General features: G+C 42.3%; 1 protein-coding gene across 1 annotated transcript in view; it reads left to right on the forward strand.

Annotated features, from left to right (window-relative positions):
• The first annotated feature begins 1,475 nt into the window (after positions 1 to 1,475).
• Positions 1,476 to 26,099, forward strand: part of RPS6KA2 (ribosomal protein S6 kinase A2) — a 302,905-nt gene continuing 278,281 nt past the window's right edge. Inside the window, exons 1-2 of the mRNA XM_080588462.1 lie at positions 1,476 to 2,077; positions 5,202 to 5,246. Coding sequence (XP_080444588.1) covers positions 2,015 to 2,077; positions 5,202 to 5,246 — 108 coding nt within the window. The 5' untranslated portion in view covers positions 1,476 to 2,014. The remainder of the gene's footprint in view (positions 2,078 to 5,201; positions 5,247 to 26,099) is intronic.

The raw sequence follows: 26,099 nt of genomic DNA on the forward strand, positions 1-26,099 counted from the left end.
TCCTTGTTGGCTGTGGACATTTTACTGTCGCTCTCAGCCTGTGGCACCTGAGCTTTGTGTCCCAAAGACTAAAATCTAATCTTGTTAGAGCTAAACATAAAGCTTTTAAAAACAAAGCTGTGGTCCAGAGGAGGGCTGTGAGGATGATCAGAGGGCTGGAGCACCTCTCCTATGAAGACAGGCTGAGGGAACTGGGGTTATTTGGCCTGGAGAAGAGTGGCCTTCCAGAGCCTGTAGGAATCCCACAAGAAAGCTGGAGAGGGACTGTTTATCAGGTCCTGTAGTGATAGGACAAGGGGTAATAGAGTTAAGCTGAAAGAAGGTAAATTTAGGTTAGATATAAGGAAGAAATTCTTGCCTGTGAGGGTCGTGAGGCACAGAAAAAATTGCCTAGAGATGTGGATGCCCAGTCTCTGGAAGGAATCCATGTTCAAGGCCAGGCTGGACGGGGCTTTGAGCAACCAGGTCTGGTGGGAGGTGTCCCTGCCCATGGCAGGGGGCTGGAACTGGGTGGTCTCTAAGGTCCCTTCCAATCCAAACCATTCTGTGATTGCATAAAAATCAAGATGATGTGATATCATGTACAACCTCTGTATGTCTTTGGGAATGTGTCCATTTGATCAATGAAGGCCTCTGGGTTTGTACTCTGAATGCATTTTTCACTTGACTTTGGCTCTGATCTCATAGGTTGGGCACCAGGAGGCAGTTCAGGGGCGCCTGTGCATCAGGTTCCAAGTAGTAAATGCGTCCCCATCTGGCTTGTGCTGCTGGAAGAGAAGCATGGGCAGAGCACGAGAGACAGGGGCTGTGCAGCAGCCAGGTACTGCAGCTTCTGATTTCAGGTATGGGTCTACGATGTGACTGACTGCACCTACACTTTTTTTTTAGAAGTGGTAATGTAGGTATCTAATTGTTCTGTAAAGCAGATGAAGCTGCGTAATCGGTGTTACAAGTTGTTAGTTCAAAGTTGGTAGATGCCAGGACAAGTGTTCATATTTCACTGGAGAATTAAGACTGAGTTCTTGCAGTTCTGGAGCATCTGAATACACAGCTCTCTTCTTGGCCCTGTTTGATGTGCCTCTTCTGTTACTGCGGTCAGTGAGGTGTTGATTCTCCTGTAACCCTGTGTAGTATTTTGGGTTCAGCAGCTTACTGTTGAACAGCATCACAGGGAGCTGAAATGGCATCCAGGGAAGAACACTGCTTGACCCTTCCTCTGTGCAAATCGTAGTGAAGAGCACTGCTGCTATGGAAATAAACCGTGGCTTTTTGAGTGTGGAGCAGAAGAGAAACGCACTTTGCACAGTATTTGCTCTGAAACGGTTCTTTGAACAGTGCCTTATTTAGCAGCAGCGTGCCTTTCATAAGATGACAATTAAGTTGCCAGAAGAAGGTAACCTGCCCGTGTCACCCTGGATTTGGCCGAGCACCTGCAGGGACCGTGGTGCCTGCCGCTGGCGCGGTGTGTCATGGCAGTTGTAGTAAGCTTGCAATAGGCTGCGGGAGCTGGAGGAGGAGAGGAAGAGGCTTACTACAGGCAGCGTAGTAAGGGAAAACAAGCACTTATCTCCTGGCTTACGTGTTTTAATACCGGAACGTGGGGCCGGGTAAATTTCACGTGCCCCTCTGCCAGCAGCGCTCCCTGGCACTGAGCCGAGGGGTGGGCAGACCCCCCCGGGGCTGACCCTAAATTACCCCCCGCCCCTCGGAGGGGCCGCCCGGTGCTGGGGGGCCCGGCCCAGCCCGGCCCGGGGGCGGGGGCTCTGTGTCTCCATAGCAGCGCCGCAGCATCCTCGGCATCCTCAGCATCCCCGGCACCGGCGGGGAGCGGAGCGGAGCGCAGCGGGGCTCCCCCGGGCTCCCCGGGGCTGGGTGGGCTCCGAGCGTCCGGAGGGTCCCGGCGCCGCCTCGCACCGTCCCCATCCTCTCCTCCCGCTGCGCTCTCCTCCGGCTTTTTCTATTTTATTTTATTTTATTTTTCCCCCCTCCCGGCTCGCGGCAGGCATCGCCCAGCATGCCGATCGCCCACTTGCTGGAGCTATGGAAAGGCATCGAGGTGGAGCCCATGGAGACGGAGGTGAGCGGGGGGGCTGCGGGGACCCCCACCCTCCTTTCCGAGTATCTTGCAGCCCCTCCGCTCCCGGCTCGGAAACCTCTTTGGTGCCCCAAAGCCGGAGGGGACCAGGGGGCATCAGGGCAGCCCCGAGGTGCGGTGATGGGCACGGTGTGAGGGCAGCTGCCCGCCTGTGCTGGGGTGGGAAACGGGGGGGCTCGCTTCGTGGTGAAAGGGCAGCCTGTGTGGCCTCTGACTTGAGGCCGGGGTGAGTCTGGGGTCCTTGCGTCTGTTTTGGGTTCCGAGCATCCTCGCGTCTGGGTTGGCATCGGCACAACCTCGGGGGAAGTCAGACCCTCAGCCATCCACTCGAAGCACCAGGCTGTGCTTCCAGGGTCGTGCTGGAAGCACGTAATGGTGTGATAGCTGCCTGGCTGCTGTGATACACATGCTCACGATTTGTCTTGTAGTGGCTTCTCTACCTGTGCTTTAGGACTCTTACTTGTATCTAGGAAGGAAGGTATCATGGTTTTGTGCAGTAACAGGCACAGCTGGTTCCTCAGCTGTTCTGTTGCTCTTTTGTAGTGCAATAAAAGTGATGTGTTCTTAGTCAACTGCTTCTAGCTCAGGGTACATGGCTGTATCAGGTGACGTAAATGGACCAGTAAAACTTGGGAGAGGTGTGTGTGTGTGTGTGTGTTGTCTTGTACCACTGAGTTTCATTTACTCTTGCAGACTTCCCAAGCTCTTTGGCCAGAGTTCTGAAATGGATTTTGGTAGGGGTGTTGGGAGGGAGAGGTGAATTAAACTTCCAGGCTACAGGGAAGGTACAGCACTTGTCTCAAAAGCTGAGTTGCTGAAATCTGCAGAAGGTTTTTGTATGAAGTGCTAGCCTAAATACCTGAGCAGTACAGTTGCAGTGATACTATAGTGTGTAATACCGGTGCAGCTTGTTATGGAGTCCTTAGGTTCAGAGCTAGTTTGGGGGCTCAGAGAGATTTGCACTCTGTAGTTCACTCCCTTGAATGAGCACGGCCTCTTACTCCAGTTTGTGCTGTGCAAGAAGTCTGAGTGCTAACAGACAAGATTTGGGTAACGCATATTTTTCCTGATTCAAAGTAGTCAGCTGGCACCTTGTTGAGCTATGTTGTCAATCAGGAGATGTATATAACTGTATTCGCTGTGAACAATTTTCTGCTGGACATCAGAAATTGTGCTCTTCTTTCTCAAAACCAAGTCTGCCTCTCCATTAACCACAGTATTCAGAGTCCATGTGCTCATTTGCTTTCTTCCTTCCTCCTAAAACTAATCTTTATGTGTGTTCCTCCAGCATTTTTCTTTATGCCCTAGACAGAAAACACTGCAACCATTGCCCAGATTGCTTTATTTGCATCAGCCCCTGGGAAGAACACCCCTGGATCATAGGCTGAGCTCTCAGCTCTGCACTAAGGCCCAGTGACTGTTGCTTGAGACAACAGCTTTCCATTTTCATCTCCCTTGGTCAGGGAACATCTAGGTCCTTCTCCCAGTTAAAGGGAGGAGACTATGTGGGTCTCCTTACCAAGAGTAACTGACCCTTTAGAAAGCTAGTTAGTCAGATGTTTTTTGTTCAGTGTTTCCTGCTTTCAGGAACACTGTAGTTATGAGCTATGTTGAGATAATCAGTCCTGATGAGATTTCAGCTATAAAAAGTTTACAGACATTAGGGAATTACAGGCATAAACTTTTTGTGGCTTAGATAAGAACAACAGATAAAGCACCACTTAGTCTCTTGAATTTATTGGTATCTTTTAAGCACATTAAATAGATGCTAGAGTTTATAACTCTCTTAAGTTATGCTGTGGATAGAATTCATAAAGGATCCTTTGCTCAAATCTAGTTAAGGTGCGTAGAAATTAATTTAATCTCTCATGGGCTATTGTCCATGAAGACCAGTCATCTTTTCCATCGGTGATGGCATTGACTCTTCACTGAGTTGGCTGCATCTTAAACATTTGTGATTGAACCCCTTCTAGGGAGCTGTCATGGGCTCTGAGTCTGTGTGGGATAAAATGTTTTCATGACTGTCTGCAAGTTGTTCTTTTTCACGGAAGCTTTTCACAGTTGGTAGGCAAGGAGGGAGACAGTTCCTCTCTTATACATATGGACCTGCTTCTCATTCCTCTCTTGATGCCAGAAAACCTTTTAAAACAGATGCATTTAAGAGTGCCTGTGCATGACTCAGGTGAATGACTTGCAGATATTAAAGACAACATTTATAGTAAATCAATTGTTTCATAAGGAGAAATGCGTTGACGGCGTATTCTGTATTATGTTTTGCAAGGGAAGATTGGAACAAAGTCCTGTTTCTTTTACCTGTTGACTCAGGAGGTCATTAATTGTCTGAGAAGTAAGCAAGAACACTGTGATATTTGCTGGCTCTGGAATTTCTTTGTGCTTATTCAAAGCTATTGATCCCTCTCAAGCTGTATGGATTGGGTAGCGAGTTACAGCCTTGGATGTTTTCCCAAGGAAGAGGTGCATTCTCAAGCTCTAAGTAATCTTTCTACCTGTTTCCTAAAGGGTTCATCACTTAGACTTGAGCTGAGCATGAAAAGTTAAGTGTTAATATTCACATGGAATTTGAGTGTTTGGAAAATCTCTTCCAAGCATATATATATTCTCTCTTCTCATTAGCAAGAAATACTGTTCTTGTTCTCCAGTGTAGCTTATTAATGAATAATCTAGTTTAATTCTTCATTCATTCTTGTGTATTTCTATGACAAACTCAGCTTTGATAATTCATCAGCAATTTTAGTGCCAGTTTTTCTATGTGCTCTAAGTAAATATATGTATCTTTTAAAGTTGCTAACACCTGAATAAGTCATGTGCAGACTCAGCAAATAGTACGCAGTTTTATCATAGCTTACATATCTCTGAGAGAAAGCAGATCCTCTTGGATTCAAAGGTTGTCAGTGTTAAGCGTGAATAATTGAACATGCCTGGTGTGGTGGTACAAATTTGGAGTGATTTAACAGACTAAATGTAAACTGACTACATTTTGCACTAAATCTTGGCTTAGGGCTGTACCTATGCAATAACACAACATTATATATGCAATAATGTATATTTAAAAGATGTTTTTCCTTTCTTTTTTTCTCTTCACTAGCCTGTGGTGGAAGATGCTGCCCTGGATGAAGAACCTGTAAAAGAGGTAAGTCTTTGTCTCCCAAATATTAGTAAATGATTATATCATCTTCTTGCCTTCATGGAAATAAAAGGTCTCTGTCTCTTATCTGCATGCTTCAAGCCCTGAAGATGCAAGAACCAACATGTTTTTGGTCATAGTCATCTAACTGGAGGCTAGAGAACTTTATTTTACAGATATTGTTTTTCTACAGGCTTTCCAATAAAGGGCACACAACTTCCCTAGATCTATATCTATCTTGCAGAGAAAATTGTGTAATGGCTTCAGGAAGAGTAACCATCGTCATAACACTGCTTCTGTATTGCGAATTGTACCTGCTTAATTAGCTCTAAATGCTATTAAACTTTGAATTCATTCCTGCTCATCTATTAGGCTGGCACTTCCTCCAGTGCAAGATTAAGTTAACCTTTTCATGAGTTTATTATTTGCATTATTGTAGCATTGTACTGTTGAGTTATTTCTCTACAAAGAATTGCAGAAAAACAGTTCTTGCCTCAAAGATATTAAGTGCTGAATAGAATGTGATAAGAAGATACAAAGCAGGTGAGAACAAATCAAAGTCCAATATTATGATGAGCCAAGGGCGAAACTTGACTATAAAACTGGCTACTGCTTTTACACACTTTACAGGTGTCAGTAAAAGGTACTTCTGCTGGTCTGAGTAGAGTAAACAAAGGGTGCTTGAAAGATGGTTAGAAATTTCTTTATTTCAAAAAGTGAAGGAGACTGAAAATCTCTCCAGGGTTGAAGGGAGATTACAAATACATTTCCCTGAATTGCCACTTCTGAAAACACTAAGCTTCTGTTTCCTATCTTCCAGCAATCTTACCTTACTGCTTGGAATTTCACATTTTACCTTTGTGATGTTTGGGTTTTGGTAGAGGATAAGTTATTTTTGCTTTCTGCTATGCTAAGGGAAAAGTTTCAACCTGATTATGTTAGAAACTGGAATAAAGTCTCAGTTTTGAGCTCTGTGAAATAGATATAACTTCAAAGTGTAAATTTCTCCACTTTTTCCATTTTAAAAAGGACAAATTATTTTCAAAAAGCTTGGGGCTGAAACTAAGTGCAGGTAAGTGGCCTCATCCATCACATTATCTTTTTGGAATATTGCTGAGGATTAAAATTCTGGGTAGTGGGCTCTTGGGTTTTAGGAGGATTAGTTTTGCTTCATTTCCAAATGAATTTAAACCTAGTTAATTTTCATTAGGGATGCATCTTATGATTCTTAAGTTTTAACTTTGGTAGGAAAAAAGTGCATAATGATTACTTAGAGAACACAGGACTGAGGTTTCTTTTTTTTTTAATGTGCTTACTGCTCGAAGTACTACAATTTGCTATTTGGTATCTGTAATTGTGTTTAACTCTTGTATGTCTGCTCCCACTTCAGCAATTGCTGGGTCTGTATTTCAGATGGGAGCGAGGTGCTTACGCCTGACCGAAAAACCTGCTGTAATGACGCATTAGAAAACATGCACATGGTGACTACTAACAAATCCTTGGCAGCAAAATATGACTGAAATGTAGAATTGCCCTCACTATTCACTGAACTTCACTCAGTGTGGTTTTGTTATATGGTTCTACAGAGAATATAATAAGGAACTGTTGTTTTTGTTCTGCCCTTCCTCTGCTGCTGTCATGTTAGACAGCAGCAGTGTCAGACTTTGTGTCTGTGTCAGTGTCAGACTTTGGCTTAGTCTAAAACTGTTTTATTTCTGTGAAGCTTGCATCTTACTGTAGTGCTCTTGAAGAGAGTTGGCTGCAGCTGAGGTGACTCTTACTGATATCCTGACTGTGCCCAATCTCAAAGAGTTTTTCCATAGACCATTGAAGTATGACTTAAGGGGTGAATTGAAATCATGTAAAGCAATGGGTGACATTTGCTCAAAGGATGTTTGTCATGAGCTTGCTTTAGGCTATGTAAGCTTCTTGCTGTTTCTCTTATCAAGTGTATGGTACAGACAGATGAGATGGTGGCAAATGAATTACAGAAACAGCACTTCATATTCTTCTGAGGGCTGATCTTGCTGTTGGAGAAGTTCTTTAAGTGTCTTGGAGGGCACAGCCGATTAATGGAATTTTTGGAAACAACAAGTGTTTGAGGCACATCTCATTTCCAGAGCAGCATGTGACAGGGCTGCTCTAGAGCTGTGTATCTGGGCTACTTAGGGTTGATCTCATCAAGGTGTTTCCCTAGTAGGCCCTCCTAAAACCATGAACTGCTTGTCCTGTCACAAAGGCAAGCAAGTTGACTGGGGATTTCCTTGATAAGGAATTTTTAACTTGTGGAGCAGTCTTTGTTTAGATTTGTGGGATCCAGTTTTTCCATAAAGTGATTCTTTGTGACAAACTGGTCATAGAGAAATATTTATATATATAATAAGCTTGACCACATATTAGAGGCACAAATGCATACTTAAAGGCACTGTGCTTTGTGGTCTGGTCTAGGTCCAAGTTAGGCATTTATATTCTATCTAAATTCTTTCCTGAAGTTGTAGTTGGCAGCAATGTTCTTTGTCACATCCAAGACAGTGAGCATATGTGCAAGATAGCTCATAGCACTCTGAATTTGCTGCGTTTGAAGCTAGCATTCCTTTGCTTCAACTTGTTTGACCCTTCCAAGGGGGTTTGCATGCTCTAGCCGAAGGCTTTTAGGGGAGTTTCAGGAAAGTAGAGGGGAGATGCAGGAGAAGTACTGATAGCCAACCAGAAACAGAACTGTGTAAAACCCCTAGATCTTGCCCTATGAAATCTGCAAGGCAAAACTGAAAATGTCAGGACCTGGATTTACTGTCATCTCCTGGGTGGAATTTCCAAAAACACACAACTTTCTGCTGACACTGTATACTGTCATGCAAGTGTGAACAATAAAATCAGAGGGAGCAAAGATGGGTGTCCAGTGCTGTCTCATGGAGAGCATGCACTGCAAGGCTCTCTGCTCCTGACCACAGGGGAGATGAATTTATTAAATCTTAATGAAAGACCAAACTCTAATGACACTGAAGTTTTTTTTAAGTTACACATAGAAGTGATGGCAGTATTTCTTAGCTGAAGAAACACGTGTTGTGATCATACTGAGGAAAGCATAAACCTCCCCATAGCAGTGAAAACTTGATGTTCATTGTTCTAGTGCTACTACCACGATGATGATGTCCATAGTGAAACAGCTGTGTGAAACAACCCCAGTTTTCTCAGTCCCCCCATTTTGTCAGATGCTCTCATTTCTCACCACTTTTGTGGTGGTCCGCCTTGGGCTTGCTCTAGAGTCTCATGGACTGGAGAGCCCAGAAGTGGAGAGAGCACTGAAGATGTCTCACTAGCCCTGAGTAGAAGAGAAGGATCATCCCCCACGACCTGCTGGCAATGTTTTTTATCCAATGCAGTCCTGGTCTCCTGTTGACTTATGTTGCAAAAAAGGCTGCATTTATGGCTTATTTTCAACTTGTTCACCAGGACTGTTAGTCCATGAATGACTTTAACTGTGAGTCCAGATTTTATGCTGCACACTGATCTGAAACAGAGATCCGTACAAGCCTTTCAGGGATCATGTGATTCTTTATCTAAATGTAGATACTGAGTGAGCTTAAATGCAGGTCCTCATCTGATTACTGAGAAAAGATGACCTTGCATACATAGTTACAAAATTACACTAGTGACATATTAAAGAGAGGCAACTTATGGGCACTGTTCTCCTTCTCATCTTTGTTTCCTTAAGAATATACTATGAAGGCAATGTAAGTTGTTGAATTCTTGTGTTGAAGGGGTTTTTGGATCTCCATGACTTACTTTTTTATGAAGGATTTGATATGTAATAACTTTGATCTTAAATCACTTTTTTCTTTGATATTTTGGGGAATTCATCTGCAGTGTCTGTTTTTTAAAGCTAAACTGCAACTTGTTCTGGGATGAATATTGAACTCAGTTTATGCTCCATTTTGTATGGAGTTATGTAAAAAAAATCTTTGTGGAGGTGAAGGGTTATTCCACTATTGACTTTGTACTTTCTGCAGCTATTTTGAAGATGCTGATGACCTACGGTGAGTGACAACCTGTGTTAAAACACCTAGAGAATTCTTGATGGCTGAAGGCTGACACATCCTGTTTCTCAAAAACCTTGGTCTCAGAGAACCAAAAATGAATTCAGGGTCAATATCCATTGAGACGCTAATGAGGAAGTGTGATGGGTTCCTATCTATGAAACAATGTAGCTGGTAATTACACAACGTTAGCTGGTAATTAAAATTGGTGTCAGAACTTTCCTTGCCGTAGATTGAGCACCAGCTCTAATCCTGCTGAAGTGTGACACGTGTGTGTGCTGGCCACGGTCATCTCAAGTGTTTAATGAATCAGCACTTTGTTGTGGGAGTGATCTCACCTCTCTTCTTGATGATACAAAAAGTGCTGCTGTAGTGGGATGGTGCAACTCATATAGTTCAGGGAAATTTTGTGTGTGAGGTCCTCCCCCACATTTTTTTTACTCCAAAGTGGATACCAAAACAATCTCAACTCTGATTCAAATAACCAGGTAGGCACTCAGTATGTAGCAATATTTGTATTCTAAAGGTTTTAAAATTATTTTTGCAGACTGGACCATAGTAGTAGTTGTCAATGAGCAAATGTCATGCTGAATGGGGAAAAGAAATCCTAAAACTGTATGCAAGTTGTAAAAACACTTGAGTTAGGATGCTTGGTTTTGAACAAGGATTATTAGCTTTAAAAAAAAAAAATCTGTGGGAAAACTATTCCCTCATGAAAATGAACCTGTTCCATAATGGCAGCTACCTGCCCAAGTGTGTGTGCTAGCTGTGAGCAACTTGTGTCATCAGGAAAGATGAGTCCCTGGAGTCAAGGATAAACTTTCTGTGATGAGTATGGTACCTCCTAGAGAGCTGCGGTGCTTTCTTTGTTTCCACTTTAAAAAACAAAAACTACAATTTTACACATAGCTGTAGGGTGAAGAAGTCCATTATTCTTCATTAGAGTGAACTGAAAAAGTAAATTTTTTCTTTTCCTCTAATGTTCTTGCTGACTACTGCTTGCTCTAATTAAAAACATGTTGAAATACCATTTCTTCCCCTGAATACTCTTCTTTACCTCCACTCCTAACCTGTATATTCTTTTAGCTATTTCGAAGGTTTGTGAATAATTTTCCCCAAAGAAAAAGTGATATGGCAAAGAATGAATGAAGCAAGACAAACACTGCTGATCTGGAAGAAAAAGTTGTCCTCTAACTACTTTATTTCAGAGATGCGATGAGGAAAGTCAGAAGGTAGCTCCACCAACTCTGACTAAAATATATTCTCAAAGGGATGTGTTAGACACAGAATTATCCTGTTGTCATTGTAGGTGTAAAAAAATAAGCTGCTGTTTCTAAGTACTTACATGGTTTAGGGTACAGTTTATTTGAGGACATGCCTAGTTTTCCCTCTTGACTGGAAGGGGAGCCATGGGTAACTAACTTGTCTGGCTGCATTTGATGAAATGAGTCAAACCCAGAACTTGTGCAAGTTTAAAGGGCTTGTAGTCAGTACTTGCATGTGTATGTTACTCTTGGAATTTCACAAGAGTTATATCATGTTGGACGTTAGCGGCAAGTGAAATCTGTACTGTGTGGTTGCTCTGAACATGCTTTGGAAATTAAGGGAAAAAAGTGTTCTTTGAGCACCTGGATACTTAAAACAAGTAGACGTTTTATATCATTTGGCCAGTTATTTGTAACAGGTGTCAGGAAATTCACGTTGTATAAACACCTCTATGGAGGATGGAGGGTTATATCCACCCCAGAGAAGTGTGGAGCTGGAATATAAAGATTTGACGTCTAGGGTTGCAGGTGGGTGTTCTTACAGCATTGCCTGTGTGAAGTTAACTGCAAATTCTGAGGTATTCAAAACAGATTCAGTATCTGTACACAGTTTTTCATATCTAAGTTGCTTAAAGTAGGTAAAATAATCAAATGACCTCTTAGTAGTTACATGAAGTTAAAATCAGAAGTTTTATAAGTACTTCTATTCTGGATGTGTGGAAGGAGCTTAGTGAATTGCAGATTCTAACCCTGTTCAGATCTGTGTCATTTGGAGTGGGCTTGGATTTCCTGATGGTTATTTCACTATTATTGTTTCTGTTTTGTAGCTGCTTTCTTCCCTTTTTAATTGCTGTTTGTGTGAAGTCAGTAATTAGCAGACTGATTACCGGGTTCTTTGAGTCTGGTGTAGGATTCTTTCTGTCACCAATCTGAAAAGAAAGAGGTGGGGGGTGGAAGCAGAGCATTCTGTGTGCTAATGAGCAGTTGCATGTTTGATGGATGATTAAAATACTCTACCTTTTTTATTGATGTCTTTTGTCATTTGTGGTGCCTTGAGGTTTAAACATGGCATTAAAGTATGCTTATTCATGTTTACAAACCTGAATAGATAGCCTGGTCCTTTCGTATGCTGCAGCAATCATGGCTCTCACTTCTAGTGATCTGGAAGCAGGGGGGGAATCCTCAACATTTACCAAGCTAAAACTTTCTTCTTTTTATTCTTTTTAGTCTGTTTCTCAGTTCTCATCTGCAGTGAGGAGATGAACCTGAAATATTTAATAGTACCTCTTACACAAGAAAATAAAAATAACAATGAGTAATACATTACTGTTTAAAAAAAAAAAGACAATCTCATTTCCAGGAATGTGCCTTATTTAATGTGACTGGATTGCTTCCTGTTAAGCACTAATATGCTTTTTTAATGTATGTTGTCTCACATATTTCTTCTACCAAAAAAAATCAAATTTTGAGAGAGACCTCTTGTACAGGTATCTATTACAGCAGCTGCAGGGTGTCTGAGGGCTGTGTTACAGCACAGGTAGTTAAAGGTGCAGAGTGCCCTGCTTGATGTGCTTCAGTTGTGGTCTTGAAATCTACCTTGAGCACCATGTCTAGCTGAATAGAGAGGTAATACTAAGAGTGGTTTTATATCCTTTTAACTAAAAAGAATGTATTTGAAATGTCTGGTCTCTTCACCTCCTTTCAAATAATGCTGGAAAGCTCCTTAGAAGGAGAGCAATGGGAGAAGGAAGGCTACTTTCTGTTCCTAAAAACAAAGCTTAGCGCTTAGTACTCCTCATCCTCCCAGTGGCAGCATTGCTGGCTGCACTGGACACAGCGGGCCTCCGCAGCCTGGTTTTTGTTCAGAGCCTGTCCTGCCACAGCCCTGCAGAGGAGTTGGCGGCAGAGGTAGGCTGAAGGAGTTTGAAGAGAAGCTTCCCTGGGGCATCTTCCTTGGTCTGGCCTACTTGTCAACGTGCAGCTTGGTCTAAAAGTGGCCAGTGTTCCTTGGCCCTGGGGGTGCCACCCCAGCAGGGCTAGGTGCCAGGTAAGCTGAGTTGCCCTGAGGTGGGTTTGGTGGTGCAAGAAGGAACTCTCCATCACAAATGACATTATTTTCTATGATTATTCTGTCCCTAACAATGGAAGATATCAAAGCTGAATACTTAAGCATGGTATGTGTAATGCTGTTAACTTCTAGGTGAAAGCTGAAAGAGTACCCATTTTCTTTAAATTTGGTAGGGTTGCTGCAGACTTGCGCTAGAGGCACAGAACACATCCTACATAGGGCATGGGGTATTTTGGGAGAGAGGAGGAGATAAGCCTTTGCTCTGGAGATCTTATCAAATAGATAAGAAATGTCTAGTCTCTGGAATAAACTAAACTCTTCTGAGTGGGCTGTGATGGTAGGGGAAGAGGGTTGTGATATCACCTTGAGGAAAGCTGTGTAATACGAAGCTTTGATCCCAGCTGAGTGGTGGAAACTGAAAAGATGCTAGAGCCATGGCTGGACAACATAAAAGCAGTGCAGAAGGTAGTGATATCAGTAGCAGGTCTTTTGAGCATGCTGAATTTTTGAGCTGTTGTTATGGAAGACCATGAAAGAAGACACTAGTCTCTTAAATTGGGTGGTTCTGGTCAGTGCTAGCAGCAATGCACACCATTGTTCCCTGGTGCGAGTAAAAGACCTTGACAGTTTTTGCTGATGTAAAACTTGTTTACTAGGGCAAAATATGTAGAGCTGCTTGCCTCTTTCCCAATCACCCTTTTTTTAATTTTTACACTGGGAGGAAGGACACGGCATTGCTGTAGCCTTCCTGTTGCTTCCATCACTGTTTTGATATTTTGGGTAGCAGTCCTATTACCAGTGTCATGGAAAAGTAATGGGAACAATGCAACAAATGTTTAGTGCTGTCTTCTTTAGGACTAGCAAGGTGTTAATGCTGCCTTTGCTGTGCCACCCTCATAACTTGAGTGGGAGCAAGAAGCAAGAGGAGGTGTTTGTTTGCCTCTTTGACATTCAGTGGTGCCCTTGATCTTGTGGGCCCCATATTGACTGGGGAAACTGCTGTGCAGATCAGCACAGCAATGATAGAGAGGATACATAAGTAGTGCTAGTATTATAGGGTAACTTATTACTTCATTGCAATCTACTTATAAAATGGTGGAAGGGAGCAAAGGACAATGATTACACTTCCATTTCCCTGCAACAATCTGGTGGTCTGTCTTTTTAATTTGCTGTTGGTCTCAAATTTTATAGGTTGTTATCGTGGGAAGTGATTTATAGCTCTGTTATGGGTGTGTTGTGGATCGTTCTAAACTAGACACCTGTTGCACATTTTTACGTGGTCTTCTGGGTCTTCAGATATTAAAAGTCTCTTCTCAGTCATCTTATTTAGTTCAGTGAATTGTCACAAGTCTTGTGGATGGGTAACCTGTGAACAACAGGAAAATATATAGGTATCTGTATAACGTATTTTATTTTAGCACCGGGATTACATTGTATAAGCTTGATCTCTTCTGCTAGCAGCAGCAGATCTCCTCTTCAGATCAATATTGCATTTTAGGGCATATACTACTTAAGTCAAGAAGCTCAGGATACTGCAGTGTCTTACATTATTCAAAAGAGTGTCACATAATAAGCGTAACTATTGAGTAAAGTAAATGACATACACAACTATGAACAACTTCATGCTAATGTCATTACCACTGTCTCTTCCTATTAGTCTTTGGGCTAGGTGAGCCATCCATTCTTGGATGCAGTTTTTGTGGAAGACTAAAATGAGAGCAGAGGATGTGTGCTCCAGCTTCAGTTGATGACATGCTGAGGATTGTAAGAGGGCTTGATGTTAATGCCCATACTAGTATTGGTTGGTCAGCATCTGTGCTTAGTTATGTTTTTTCCCCCTTTCTTCCTATTCATAGTGTATTGCCTATGAAACAGAATGTTTCCTCTTGGATTCATGCTGTAGTAATTATTCAGCTCCCGGAGTAAGCATTTAAGTTCATGTGTTGCTCTGAGCTGCTCCTGTGATCTAGCTTCCATGATTCATACTCATGCTTGCCAACTGGAGTTAGTGTAAGGCTTAATTAAATGTGTAAAACATTTTGAACTTACTGAGTCATTTTCCTGAAATATGGTTTGTCATGCTGTGTGTAAGCTGGCAGACTTGCACACCTCTTTGGTCCCCAGAGCCAGCTTTTGAATAAATAACTGGTGCTGGGAGGGTTGGTGTACATACTGTTTATGAATAGTCAACCTTGAAGTAACCGCACTAAAAAGAATATTTAATAACAAAAAATGCCCAAGACTAATGTGTATATACTCAGTTTGCAAGTGAAAAATGTGCTTTTTTTTTGTTTCCTTCATACTCATCACAGAATTTGAAAACCCTGGAGGCTGCGATGTCTAGCTAAAGCTGACGTAATCCTGTTGATGAAGAAACTAGGCAGAATCTAGCTCCCCTTCCTGGAACTATGCAGTGTCTCTGTGTTTGAAGCAGAAATTTGAGAACTATCTGCCTTTTAGGCAGACAAGCAGGTGACCTCATGGAGACCAGCTGGGAGTCACTCAAACACTGTGACTCCTGGACCCTCACTTTGACTTCCCTAATACTTCAGTTCTGCAGTAAACACTTCTGTAAATGTAGCATTTAAAACAAAATTGAATATTTTAAGCTGCAACTGTGGTGAGGAATAGAAAACTTGCTAGAATATCTGAATTGGAAAAGAAGAAATTTAAGTTCAGCTTCCATATAGATTAACTGTTTAACTGGCTGATGATTCACTGTTGTGACTGCATAGAGCAGTAGGAAATTATTCTTGTTCCTGCATGCTTTTACCACGTTCTTCTATTCTTTCTTCTAATAGTTGTCTTTAAAGCACTATCATTTGTCATGTCAGCTTTGGGAGAAAACAAGACAATTTGACCAAGGCTCTTCAATAAACCTGACATTTGCATTCAATTCCAAATTTAGTGGGCTGGCAGTATACTTAGGGACCTGAGATTTTTAATCTTTAGCTTTTCTGGTAGTTTAGTTATATTTGGTTATATCTGCCAGTTAAGTGTTTGTACACTGTGCTGTGGTTACAAGCACAGAATAGATAGGCATGGCATTTGCATTGCTTCTATTGCCTGTGGAATGTTTCATCTTTGCAGTATTCACTTTTGGGAAAACCTAGAGCCGTGGGCAGTGCCTGCTATGTGTCTACAATGATTTGGATTTGACTTAGACTGTCTAAAATTGATTAGTTTGCCAGGTCTGATGTTGGGACTGTGGTGGATCTTGCATGGTAGTGTTAAGAGGGCAGCCACAGGATGTTTTCTTGGGAAATCCATCCCCTCTGGCTGGAGCTGAAGATCCTTCTGGCTATTGCAGAATGAGTTGAAGTAGGCTTAAACAGAAATGTTTTCTGTATTTATTCTGTACTCTTATTTGCTTGTAAAGGCCCATAGGTAGTATATCTTCTCTAAATATTTCTACTTAATTTTTTTTGTTTGCCTTCAAGACATTACAACTGCATCATGGTATTTAGATTGGTATCTTCGTGGCCTTTAAAAGTGCATTGCAAGCATACTTCTGACAGCAAAAGGAAGACAAGAATGTTACTATTTGGTGACCTAAACAGCTGTAAATATCAGTGAACACTTCTGAGCCTCCTTTCTAATAGGCTTTTGCTTACGACACAGTTATGAATATGAAGTCAAGGTACTTCTGGAGTACCCAAGTCAATTTTTTTAGCTGTTAAGGGAGAGAGCTTGTTCAGCTATGACAATCTACTGAATCTCCTTAAACATAATTTATTTCTGGCACAGTAATCCTCATTCTTGCTGAAGGTTTTAGCCCTCAGCTTTGCTGATATAAGTAAAGGCATAGCTGGCTTTCTAAATCAGACTGGCCAACAGGAAATATGCAGAGCAAATGTTTACAGGACACTTACGCAGGCTAACTTGAGCAGAACTTCTGATCCTTTTTGCTGAGCAGAGGCACAGTATCCCAGTGGTACAGCTGGAGCAAGATCAGTGCCTGGTTCTGTGGGAGGAATGGGCCATCAAAGTACTGCTTTCCCTTGCTTACCCCTCCTGCCCCTTTCATTCTCCTTTAACGTAGACATGGTTCACATGTGAACAGTTGGAGGAACTTCTCTGCAAGCAGTGCAGCAGTCATGTGTGAGCTGACAGCTCAGGGAAATGTTTAATGGCACCATAAACGTTGCACAAGGCAGATGCCGGCTGCAGGAGCAGCAGTGTAGACTGTTTTCCCTAGCTGTCTGGGTATAATGGCTTGTGCCATTTTGAAGAGTAGATCTAACCCAGATTAGGGTGTTCCTTTGTGTTAATTAAAGACTTTCTGGAGTATGGTGAGCACTTGCAAATCCTGTTCACTGTACTGCAGCAGAGAATATGGGTGCTGGATGCCTCCTGTGGCATTTCAGGGTGAATCTCCTTGCTTATAGTCTGTTTGGCAGGAGAGAGAAGGACAACAAAAACACTCCAGCTTTTCAGTAGCTGGACAGGGGAGTTTCTCTGGGCCTGAATAGTTGACTTCCTTACAAAGCATGTGGCTGAACACTGTTCTGCAGCTTAAAGGGAGAGATACTGCTGTCCTCTGTCTGAAGACAACAGTCCTGCCTGAGAGCCTAGGGCTTTACAGGTAGATTTGAGGAAAAATCTTTCTTCCCATCAGATCAAAAATAATTGTCCTTATGAGGTTAGAAGAAATCAAGATTTGGGAGGAGTACTACAGAGTCAGGTAACTGATCTGGGCATCCAAGTCTCTCTGTGCATTGCATATGCAAAGTTATTGTCATAAACAGATCTTCAGGACTGAAACAACTTAATTGTTTCTTCTTGTTTCTGAGATATTTTGATCTCATATACTGCAAAATAAATACTGGACTAAATTTGTTAAAGCGGAAGCAGGAGAGCTTCCTCTGTGACTTCTCTAATAGTCATTTAAAAAAAAAAGGGATGTAAGAAGTCAGGATCAGCTTTCTTCTCTGTATGAAGAAAGGGCATAACTCACTCCCCAGATGAGTGTATTTCAGGGGCTGAGTGCTCTCTGCTGCAAGAGACACTATGCTGTTCAGCCTGTTCAAATTAGTGTAAGTATTCAATGACTGAAAATGGTGCCAACTGCATACAATGGTATTAAAGCATCTGTTTTGGTTATTCTTTGTTCTTGTTTTCTGGCTAATTTGAAGAATAACTCTGAGGCAGCTTAAATGTGAAAGTAATCTGGGACTCAGAGGTTTCTGTGCTCATGGGAGATACTGGATTTAAAACCACTTTCATCATGTGTTGCTGTGATGTAACAATTTCACAGGGCTATGATTTCCTGTTATGATTGGTATATGGGACTTTTCCATAAAACAAAATAGATTTATTTTTTTTAATGTAAGGCTGATGAGACGGATTCAGACATGTTCTTAGTAAAACCAATGAGTATTTTAGCAAAACACGAAACCTGGAAGCATCCATAGGGGGAAAAAAGAAAAGGCCAGTTGAACCATTGAACCAATAAACCTGTTGGATACCTCCATCTGTGGTGTGGAAAGTGTCGCCTATCCAGTCCTGTGCCTGTATTATAAATATTTCAGGTGATTCTGCTGGAGTGTCAGGGACAGGATATGATCTATGCCCTGTATCTCTTAAAGTTGATTTAATATAGCACACTTTTGAACAATGAGTGCCAAAATAATTTTGGAGAACACAACGTGCCTCTCTTACCAGGTGCTGCTGTGTAGCTGGCTGTAGTGTCTCTGCATTTGTGGGATGGTAGGTTCAGTACCAGCTAGGGGACGGCAGCATGAGCTTTAGCTGCCAAGCACATAATGTCTGAAAAGCCTAACCCATACTGTTTTGGCTCCGTTGTTATATTGTGCTGGACTAGATAGGCTGAAGCAAGCAAATAAATGGCAGACGCGTCTTCTGACTGCAGTGTGACCATATGTGGTCTGTTGCCATGGGGACAAAAATAATTCTCATTTACAGACTTGTACTGGAAGCTCCCATACGCTGAGATGGCATGGCCTGTGAGCAAGCAATTATGCAGCAGTTCGTTGCTGAAGGATGCTGCAGTTGATAGATTCTGAATTTAATCTGTGTTAAACACTAAGTTTTCACTTGATAAGCCTTCAGCATGTTCCTAGGGAGACAACACAATGCTTAGGATTGTGCTGATAATGCAGCCCCAACAGTAATTGGGGCCAGCTTCAGTCAGACCTGAAAAAGGGGGGTCACACCTTGGATGGATCAGTGTTCTCAGAAGTTTTGGCTAAGTCGGCAGCTGAGTAGAGATGAGACTGAGAATGGCGCCCTTCCAAGGGAAGAAACAGCAGAAGGGCTATCTGAGTTAGCAGGCAGGCTTCCTGGCCTGCTTCTGTCCTTGCCCAAACAGGGGAACGGACAGACAGGAGTCTGAGGGACAGCAGCCATCAATCTGTGCAAAACCAGGCTTTGCCAGCTCTGCTTCTTGGTGAACATCTGATTTATTGTTCTTTCTGGGAATGTTGTTCCCCAAAAATAAGTATGTAAGTGTGCCAACTTCATTTTCCTACAGAAACTGGACTGCGCTTTTTTGCAGCCACACACTGACTTGGGTTTAAGCCTTGCTTTCATCTAGTTATGAGACTAGATCAGGTCTCAGGGAGAATGCACTTTAAGGACAAAGCGTGCTATTCCTCAGCACGTGTCCGTGAGAGCAAAAAGCAGGTTTTATTTTTGTCAGTGCTGTGCAAACACACCATTTGTATGACAGGGAAACACTGTGCAGCACTTCCTAGATCCCCATCTTCAGCGTGTGCTTGGCTGGCTTCAGCCGTGCCATCCTGCAGGCAACACTGACATCTAGCGCGGCTCAACTCAAGCTGCACTGTAGCTGCACAGCCTCACCGTCGGCTTCTGAAGCTCCTCCTATCAAGTTCAGTAAAACTTCCTTTAATTTTAAGATGTCACAACGCTTTTGGTGCCTGAGAATTTATCAGTTCAGACATCAGGCAGCTCGCGTGTGCCTTCGCTCCTCTTTCTGGCCGCTGGCAGAAGTGCCGCTGTAGTGAGCAGTGCGTCCTCAGGAGCCTGATGTTTTGGGAAGCGTGGTGTCTTGCTGCTTGTGGTGACTTCCTTCTCTGGATGGTGGGGTTATGGTGATCAAAGACGCACTTCCACATCATACTAGACAGGCAGCCATCCCCCTAGTGTCTTCTAGTGATGGCAGTGCCTCAGTCATGTTACTGTCACCCTTTGGGTATTGATACGATGCTTGTGCTACTGAGAGTAATGTGGCTCTGTGCCTTTTGGTTAGTGCTTGCTGGGATGTCCTATGTCCTCGACATAGGAGAGCAGGTCCTGGGGAGCTGAAACAAACCACTAAAGCAGGGTGAAACTTCTGTATGGCAACGAAGTTATTTCTGACCTTGAAGTTAAGCTATAGCATGGATTGTAGCAGAGTTCCCAAGTAGGTTTTGTATGTACATGTTTTAAACTACTTTGTGTGATACGCATCGTGTATCCTTATACACTGAGGAACTGCGTGTGGTATAAGTGCTGGAGAAAACAGAGTGCTTCCTAGACAGTAAATATACCTACAATTATTTACTTTATTGTAGCAGGACTCCATCATAATTCTCTGCACAGACATACCCCAGATAAGTTTGAAAAACAAACAGACAAGAAGTCTCCCCTCTAAAATCTACCAAATCCTGCTCCCCGGACCATAATCATCCCACTTCGGGATACAGTCAGAGCCCGGTCTAACTTGGGAGTGGTTTCTGCTTGGCTCAGGATGTTGGTCTAGGTGACCTCTAGAGGTCGCTTTCAGCCTAAATTATTCTAAGGATCAGGATTTTAGTGCGCATATGTATATATATATATGTAAAAATTTCCTCTCCTGTTCTGGCATAATAGATAAGGAAAGATCCATTCTGTTTTTTTTCTCAATACTAGTCTGCCATTTAAATGGAAGGTGCAGGAGAAGTGCTCCTTGTTCACTAACAAAATAAACAGCCCACCAACTCTAGGACTGTGCTGGAAGCACTTGCAGGGATATGGCAGTGCTGCAAGCTACGGCGACTGGTACAGTGGAGGGCTGGCACTGGGTAGCTTGGGTACAGTGATCAGTTTAAATCTGTCAGGGTTTGAATGCTGTTTGGGTTACTGTACCTTTCTGGGTGGCATGCATTAATAACAGTGTCACAGAGCTCAGTTTGGGCCAATCTAAAGCAGAGCTGTAATGACACATTTTGGTATTTGTGGCATATGCATTTATCTTGCTCTTTAATTGCAAGTGCCTTGAATCGCAGTGCATGGCTGCAACCTATAACTAGAGCAATGAAATTGTTCTGGGGTAATTGAGTGTAGTTGTTGAGCTTGCAGTAACTTTATCCAACAGTAGAGGTCTGTCTTGTTTAGAAAACACGCAATTTTGTCAGTTAAGAACTGATCGGCATTGGGAAAACCAGAGTAGCTCTTCAGTCTTTTCTTGTTTCATTTATTTGAATGCCAATTTAAACACTTCTTCTATGATAAGAGCTAACCTGAAAGTGCTGCCTGTGGTTCAGTGAATCACATTAGCCAGTAGTTTAGGAAACGCTGTCAGTCAAATAGCTGGCACAAGGAGCCAGGACAGGCAGCTCAAGCCAGGGCTTCAGGTAGGTGCAAGTGGACGAAAGTAAATGGCTCACCTTAGACAGGAATTTATATAGCAGATCTGTTTCTTCTAACATTAACTTTAAAAAATAATTAAAAACATCTGCCATCATTTTTATTCAACCCACATCAGCTCTAAATATTCTCTGTATTTGGTTGATCTGTTAGGTCTGTGAAAGGAGGAACTCTGGTCAGTTTAGAATTTTTTTCAGAAGCTGCTAAAAAGCACAGGACTGCAATGTTTTTTTGGTTTTTTTTTTGGTTACCTATGGCCCATACCTCCTCTAGTTCTGGCATTATCTATTAAAATACATGATTTTTCCCTTTTTAACCCTTTGGTTGTACTGTTGTAGTATGACTATTTCCCTTTAAGGTGTGATGCTGTGTTGCACTGAACCATCAGAGGTTTATTTTTGGTTTTGTTCAAGCTGAGTGACCTCAGCCCAAACACAAAATCTGTCGCTTAACTCAAAGTTATGATAGCTCCTGCTAATAGTTTTGCAAGTAAAGCATCCTACAGCTTGGCTAGCAATACACTGTACAGATGGTTCTCCTGTTCTCTCTTTTCAAACTTAACATGTGTTTGCTCTTGATCAATATTGATTTCAAAATCCTGTTTTCAAATCCATTCTTAATTTTGCAAATATGTTTGTAGAGGGGCAGGATTTTTTACATAAGGCCAGGGATTGCAGATGGACTGGTCTCTCCCATTTGCTCTGTAACGGTAGTTCTTTGGGTACTTGTCTGCCCAAAAACTTTGAAAGGCAAACACAGAGCAAATTTACATTTAAATAAACTGGATATCTGAAAATTATCACCTTCAGCTGAACGTGACTGGTTCTTGCTGTTTAGTGTGAATACAGTCCTGTATTAGTTGATCTGTAGTCAAGCAGATCTTGAGGTCACCTAAATCAAACTGCATCTTATTGTATCGCTCTATTCCTAGTCTTCGTATTAACTGTATATTTTAAATATAACTTCAGAATCATCCACTATGATGGTGTTTCTGCTGCTTTGTCCTTGTTGCCTTTATAATTTCAGAGATTTGTTCCTCTTCGGGGGAGAGGAGGAATGATACCAAATAGGAGAAGTTGTGAAATAAGTTAATATTTAGAAAATTCAGTTTCTTCAGGCTACTTTGTTCGCTTGGTAAGGTTTGTTTTACTGTAGGATGTGATGCACTACTGAAATCACTTATAACAATTATAACAGTATAATTGTGCTGTCCTACATGAGATAATGAGATAACAAAGGCTATGTTTTTTTATCTGGGCAAAGAACTTGTACATTGTCATTGCGACACCATATGCTGCGTTCATATTTCTGGTACATTGAGGTTATGTCAAAACGAAAGAATAAGGACTTTTTTTAATCAGGAGAGGAAAGAGTGCTGAGGGTGAATAGAGAAAGCTCTTAAAATATCAGCTGCTTAATTAGTTCTAGAAATCTCTTCTAAAATGGTTAACAGTATGCAGGTACAGCCTTGTGCCAGCTCTTCTGTTGGTGTGAGTGCTCTTGGGAGATGCAAAACGCAGACTGGAGTACAGTGGTATTCCCCTCGCAGCCCTCTTTCTGCTTGCACACTGTATGGGAGCCACTGGGGACAGAAGGAAGCGACTAGGCTACAACAGCAGAGCTGTGTCACTGTGCTGGTTTCTCCTCGTTTGAAATCCTGTGCTCAGTTCCCCTAATTTCACCTTTGAGAAATCTAGTGGAACGTGATTTTTGAGACCAAACAGGTAGTGAATATGATTAGAGGAATGGACAGGAATTTGTATGAGAAAATGGGAAGAATATTAGATCCCTTTTGTTAAAGGTGTGGAAAAAAAATAAGAGGCAGTTCTGTTTTTCTTTGTTCTGTTGAGTATGTACTGATCAGTGAAAATCACCAAATTAGAGGCAGTTTAAAACTTTCTTGTTTTCTATACAGGTGTCCGAAGTGTGCAAAAATTGCTTGTAACATTGAATTATAGGTAGATTCAGATGGACTAATAAATGAAGAGAATAGAATTAAGTATGATTTTTTTTTCCTGAAGGGAAGATGTGACGTATTTCCAGGTGTGGGTTCTTGCTCTTTTCTGAAGTCTATGGCCAAGACTATGCATTAATTATCTGTTTTGATGTGCTCTATAGCTATGACCAAGGCATAAAGGTCATGGATAGAATAAATTGTTACTGTAGCTCTGAAAAAGTCTGCGTTTAGATCATCTGTATTCTTAGAGTAACTAGGCTGTCCAAAAAGATGTACAAGAAGTAAATGCTTGTTAGAACACACTACACAGTATCACAGTATCACAGGTTTCTAAGTTGGAAGAGACCTCAAGATCGAGTCCAACCTTCGACCTAACACTAAGTACTCCACTAAACCATATCGCTAAGCTCTACATCTAAACGTCTTTTAAAGACCTCCAGGGATGGTGACTCCACCACCTCCCTGGGCAGCCCGTTCCAATGCTTAATAACCCTTTCGGTAAAGAAGTACTTCCTAACATCCAACCTAAAACTCCCCTGTCGCAACTTTAGCCCATTCCCCCTCGTCTTGTCACCAGGCACGTAGGAGAACAGACCAACCCCCACCTCTCTACAGCCTCCTTTAAGGTAACTGTAGAGAGCGATAAGGTCGCCCCTGAGCCTCCTCTTCTCCAGGCTGAACAAGCCCAGCTCCCTCAGCCGCTCCTCGTAAGACTTGTTCTCCAGACCCCTCACCAGCTTGGTCGCCCTTCTCTGGACTCGCTCGAGCACGTCCATGTCCTTCCTGTAGCGAGGGGCCCAAAACTGAACACAGTACTCAAGGTGCTAATAACTAAATACGTGCTGAGATGCAAGTCAGAATATATAAGGCATTTACTGTTGGCAATAGGCTTTCCCATTTCATGATAAGGAATTAATTTACAGTGTGAATTAATCCTTACAGTGATTATTGTAGTAAGAACAGTATATGGTATAAAAGCTAACCTACTCTCATACCAATTTAAGCACTTGGATTATTCACTTGGATCTATTCTGCCTACTGTGAAAGTCAGGAGAAGCTGAAAAATGTGGTCAAAATCTGACTTTCTACAGGTGCTGGAAGTGTTAGAGTTTGTAGCCCAACAACAACTTACTGACAGGGCATATTCCAGATTTGTCTCTATATTATGTCTGCCACAAACACATGAAAAAACATCTCAGAGCATAGAAACCCTATGCAGTTCCAGTTTGCAGCCAGAACTGAGTGATCAGTTATACCTTCTGCAGAAGTTTTGCTTTTTTTTTTTGCATTTATTTGTGTTCAGAAGGACTTAATGAAAAACATTTTTTGAAGGCTTCCCTTTTTCCCTATTTTTCCACCTGCAATCCCTTCCAGATGACATGGTACAACTTATACCTAAAACTTGAATTTGAAAGGAGATACCTTTGTGCCAAGCTTTGTGTCTGAGGTCAGAACCAGTGTGCCTACGGTAAGGTCGTGGTTTAACCTTGTATTTCTGAGCATTTTGTGGTGTCCCCTTGCACTAGGTGCTTTCAACGCACTCATTTTGGGCTAAATTACTGTCATTATTTCTTTTTTTCTTTTGAAGGCAGAATAAAACCCTTAAAACCTTGACCATGATTCCATAAGCTTTTGAGTATAAGAAATTTCAAGAAATATGTTTCTCCTCCTTTTTAAGAAGTTGTTTTCATTTCACTGCACAAAACTTCATCTAGAAGTTCTACAGGCTATGCTGCTTTTTCTTTTTACTTGCAAAGTTAACTCTTCTGGGTGTGAAGATCATGCAGCTATTTCACAGAATCACAGAATCGTCTAGGTTGGAAGAGACCTCCAAGATCACCGAGTCCAACCTCTGCCCTAACACTAACAAGACCTCCACTAAACCATATCACTAAGCTCAACATCTAAACGTCTTTTAAAGACCTCCAGGGATGGTGACTCAACCACCTCCCTGGGCAGCCCATTCCAATGTCTAACAACCCTTTCAGTAAAGAAGTTCTTCCTAATATCCAACCTAAACCTCCCCTGGCGCAACTTCAGCCCATTCCCCCTCGTCCTGTCACCAGGCATGTGGGAGAACAGACCAGCCCCCACCTCGCTACAGCCTCCTTTAAGGTACCTGTAGAGAGCGATAAGGTCTCCCCTGAGCCTCCTCTTCTCCAGGCTGAACAATCCCAGCTCCCTCAGCCGCTCCTCATAAGACTTGTTCTCCAGACCCCTCACCAGCTTTGTTGCCCTTCTCTGGACTCACTCGAGCACCTCCATGTCCTTCTTGTAGCGAGGGGCCCAAAATTTCTTGACTGAGAACATCCCAAAAGGTTACCCCTGGATCCGTAGGGCAGTAGGGAGACAGGAGCTCCTTCTGTGGGACCCACTCTTTCTTCATTTCTTCTATTGTGTACAAAACTGCAGTCCATATTGGACACTCAAGAAACTGGGAATGTACGAGGGGAAGGCGGCTTGCTTGAGAGCTGTTTCAGAGACTTGAGCAGGATCTGTCAGGTAGTGATGCATGCTGGTTAGAACAATGGGGGAAAAATCATATCTGAATGCTTTTGCCTGTAACAGGCACTACCAAGCCCCAAACACTGTGGATCTAGCACCAGTTACTTTGGGGGTTGAGAGGAGCTCTGCTTTTCAAAGTTAACACTTGATTTGCTACCAGGTGTGTAGTGCTACCCAGAACACAGGTGGTGTCTGCTGCTTCTGCTTCCTCATTGCTCCCTCAGGGTGGCTCTGGAGGAACTGGAATTAAGGCCTCAGGGCAGAGGAAGGAAAAGGGAAGAATGTCATACTTCAAGATTTTTTGAGAAGTGGGAACTGAAAAAAGTTCCTGCAATGAAATCTTCCAGGTCAAATATAGTCAGTCTATGTTTTTAAATGCCTGTTTCAAAAAGCCTGAAAACAGTCATGCTGGCACCCTACTTGCTCTAATCTAGC

This window comes from Anser brachyrhynchus, assembly GCF_964034855.1.
Source record: "Anser brachyrhynchus genome assembly, chromosome: 3".
NCBI classification, from domain to species: domain Eukaryota; kingdom Metazoa; phylum Chordata; class Aves; order Anseriformes; family Anatidae; genus Anser; species Anser brachyrhynchus.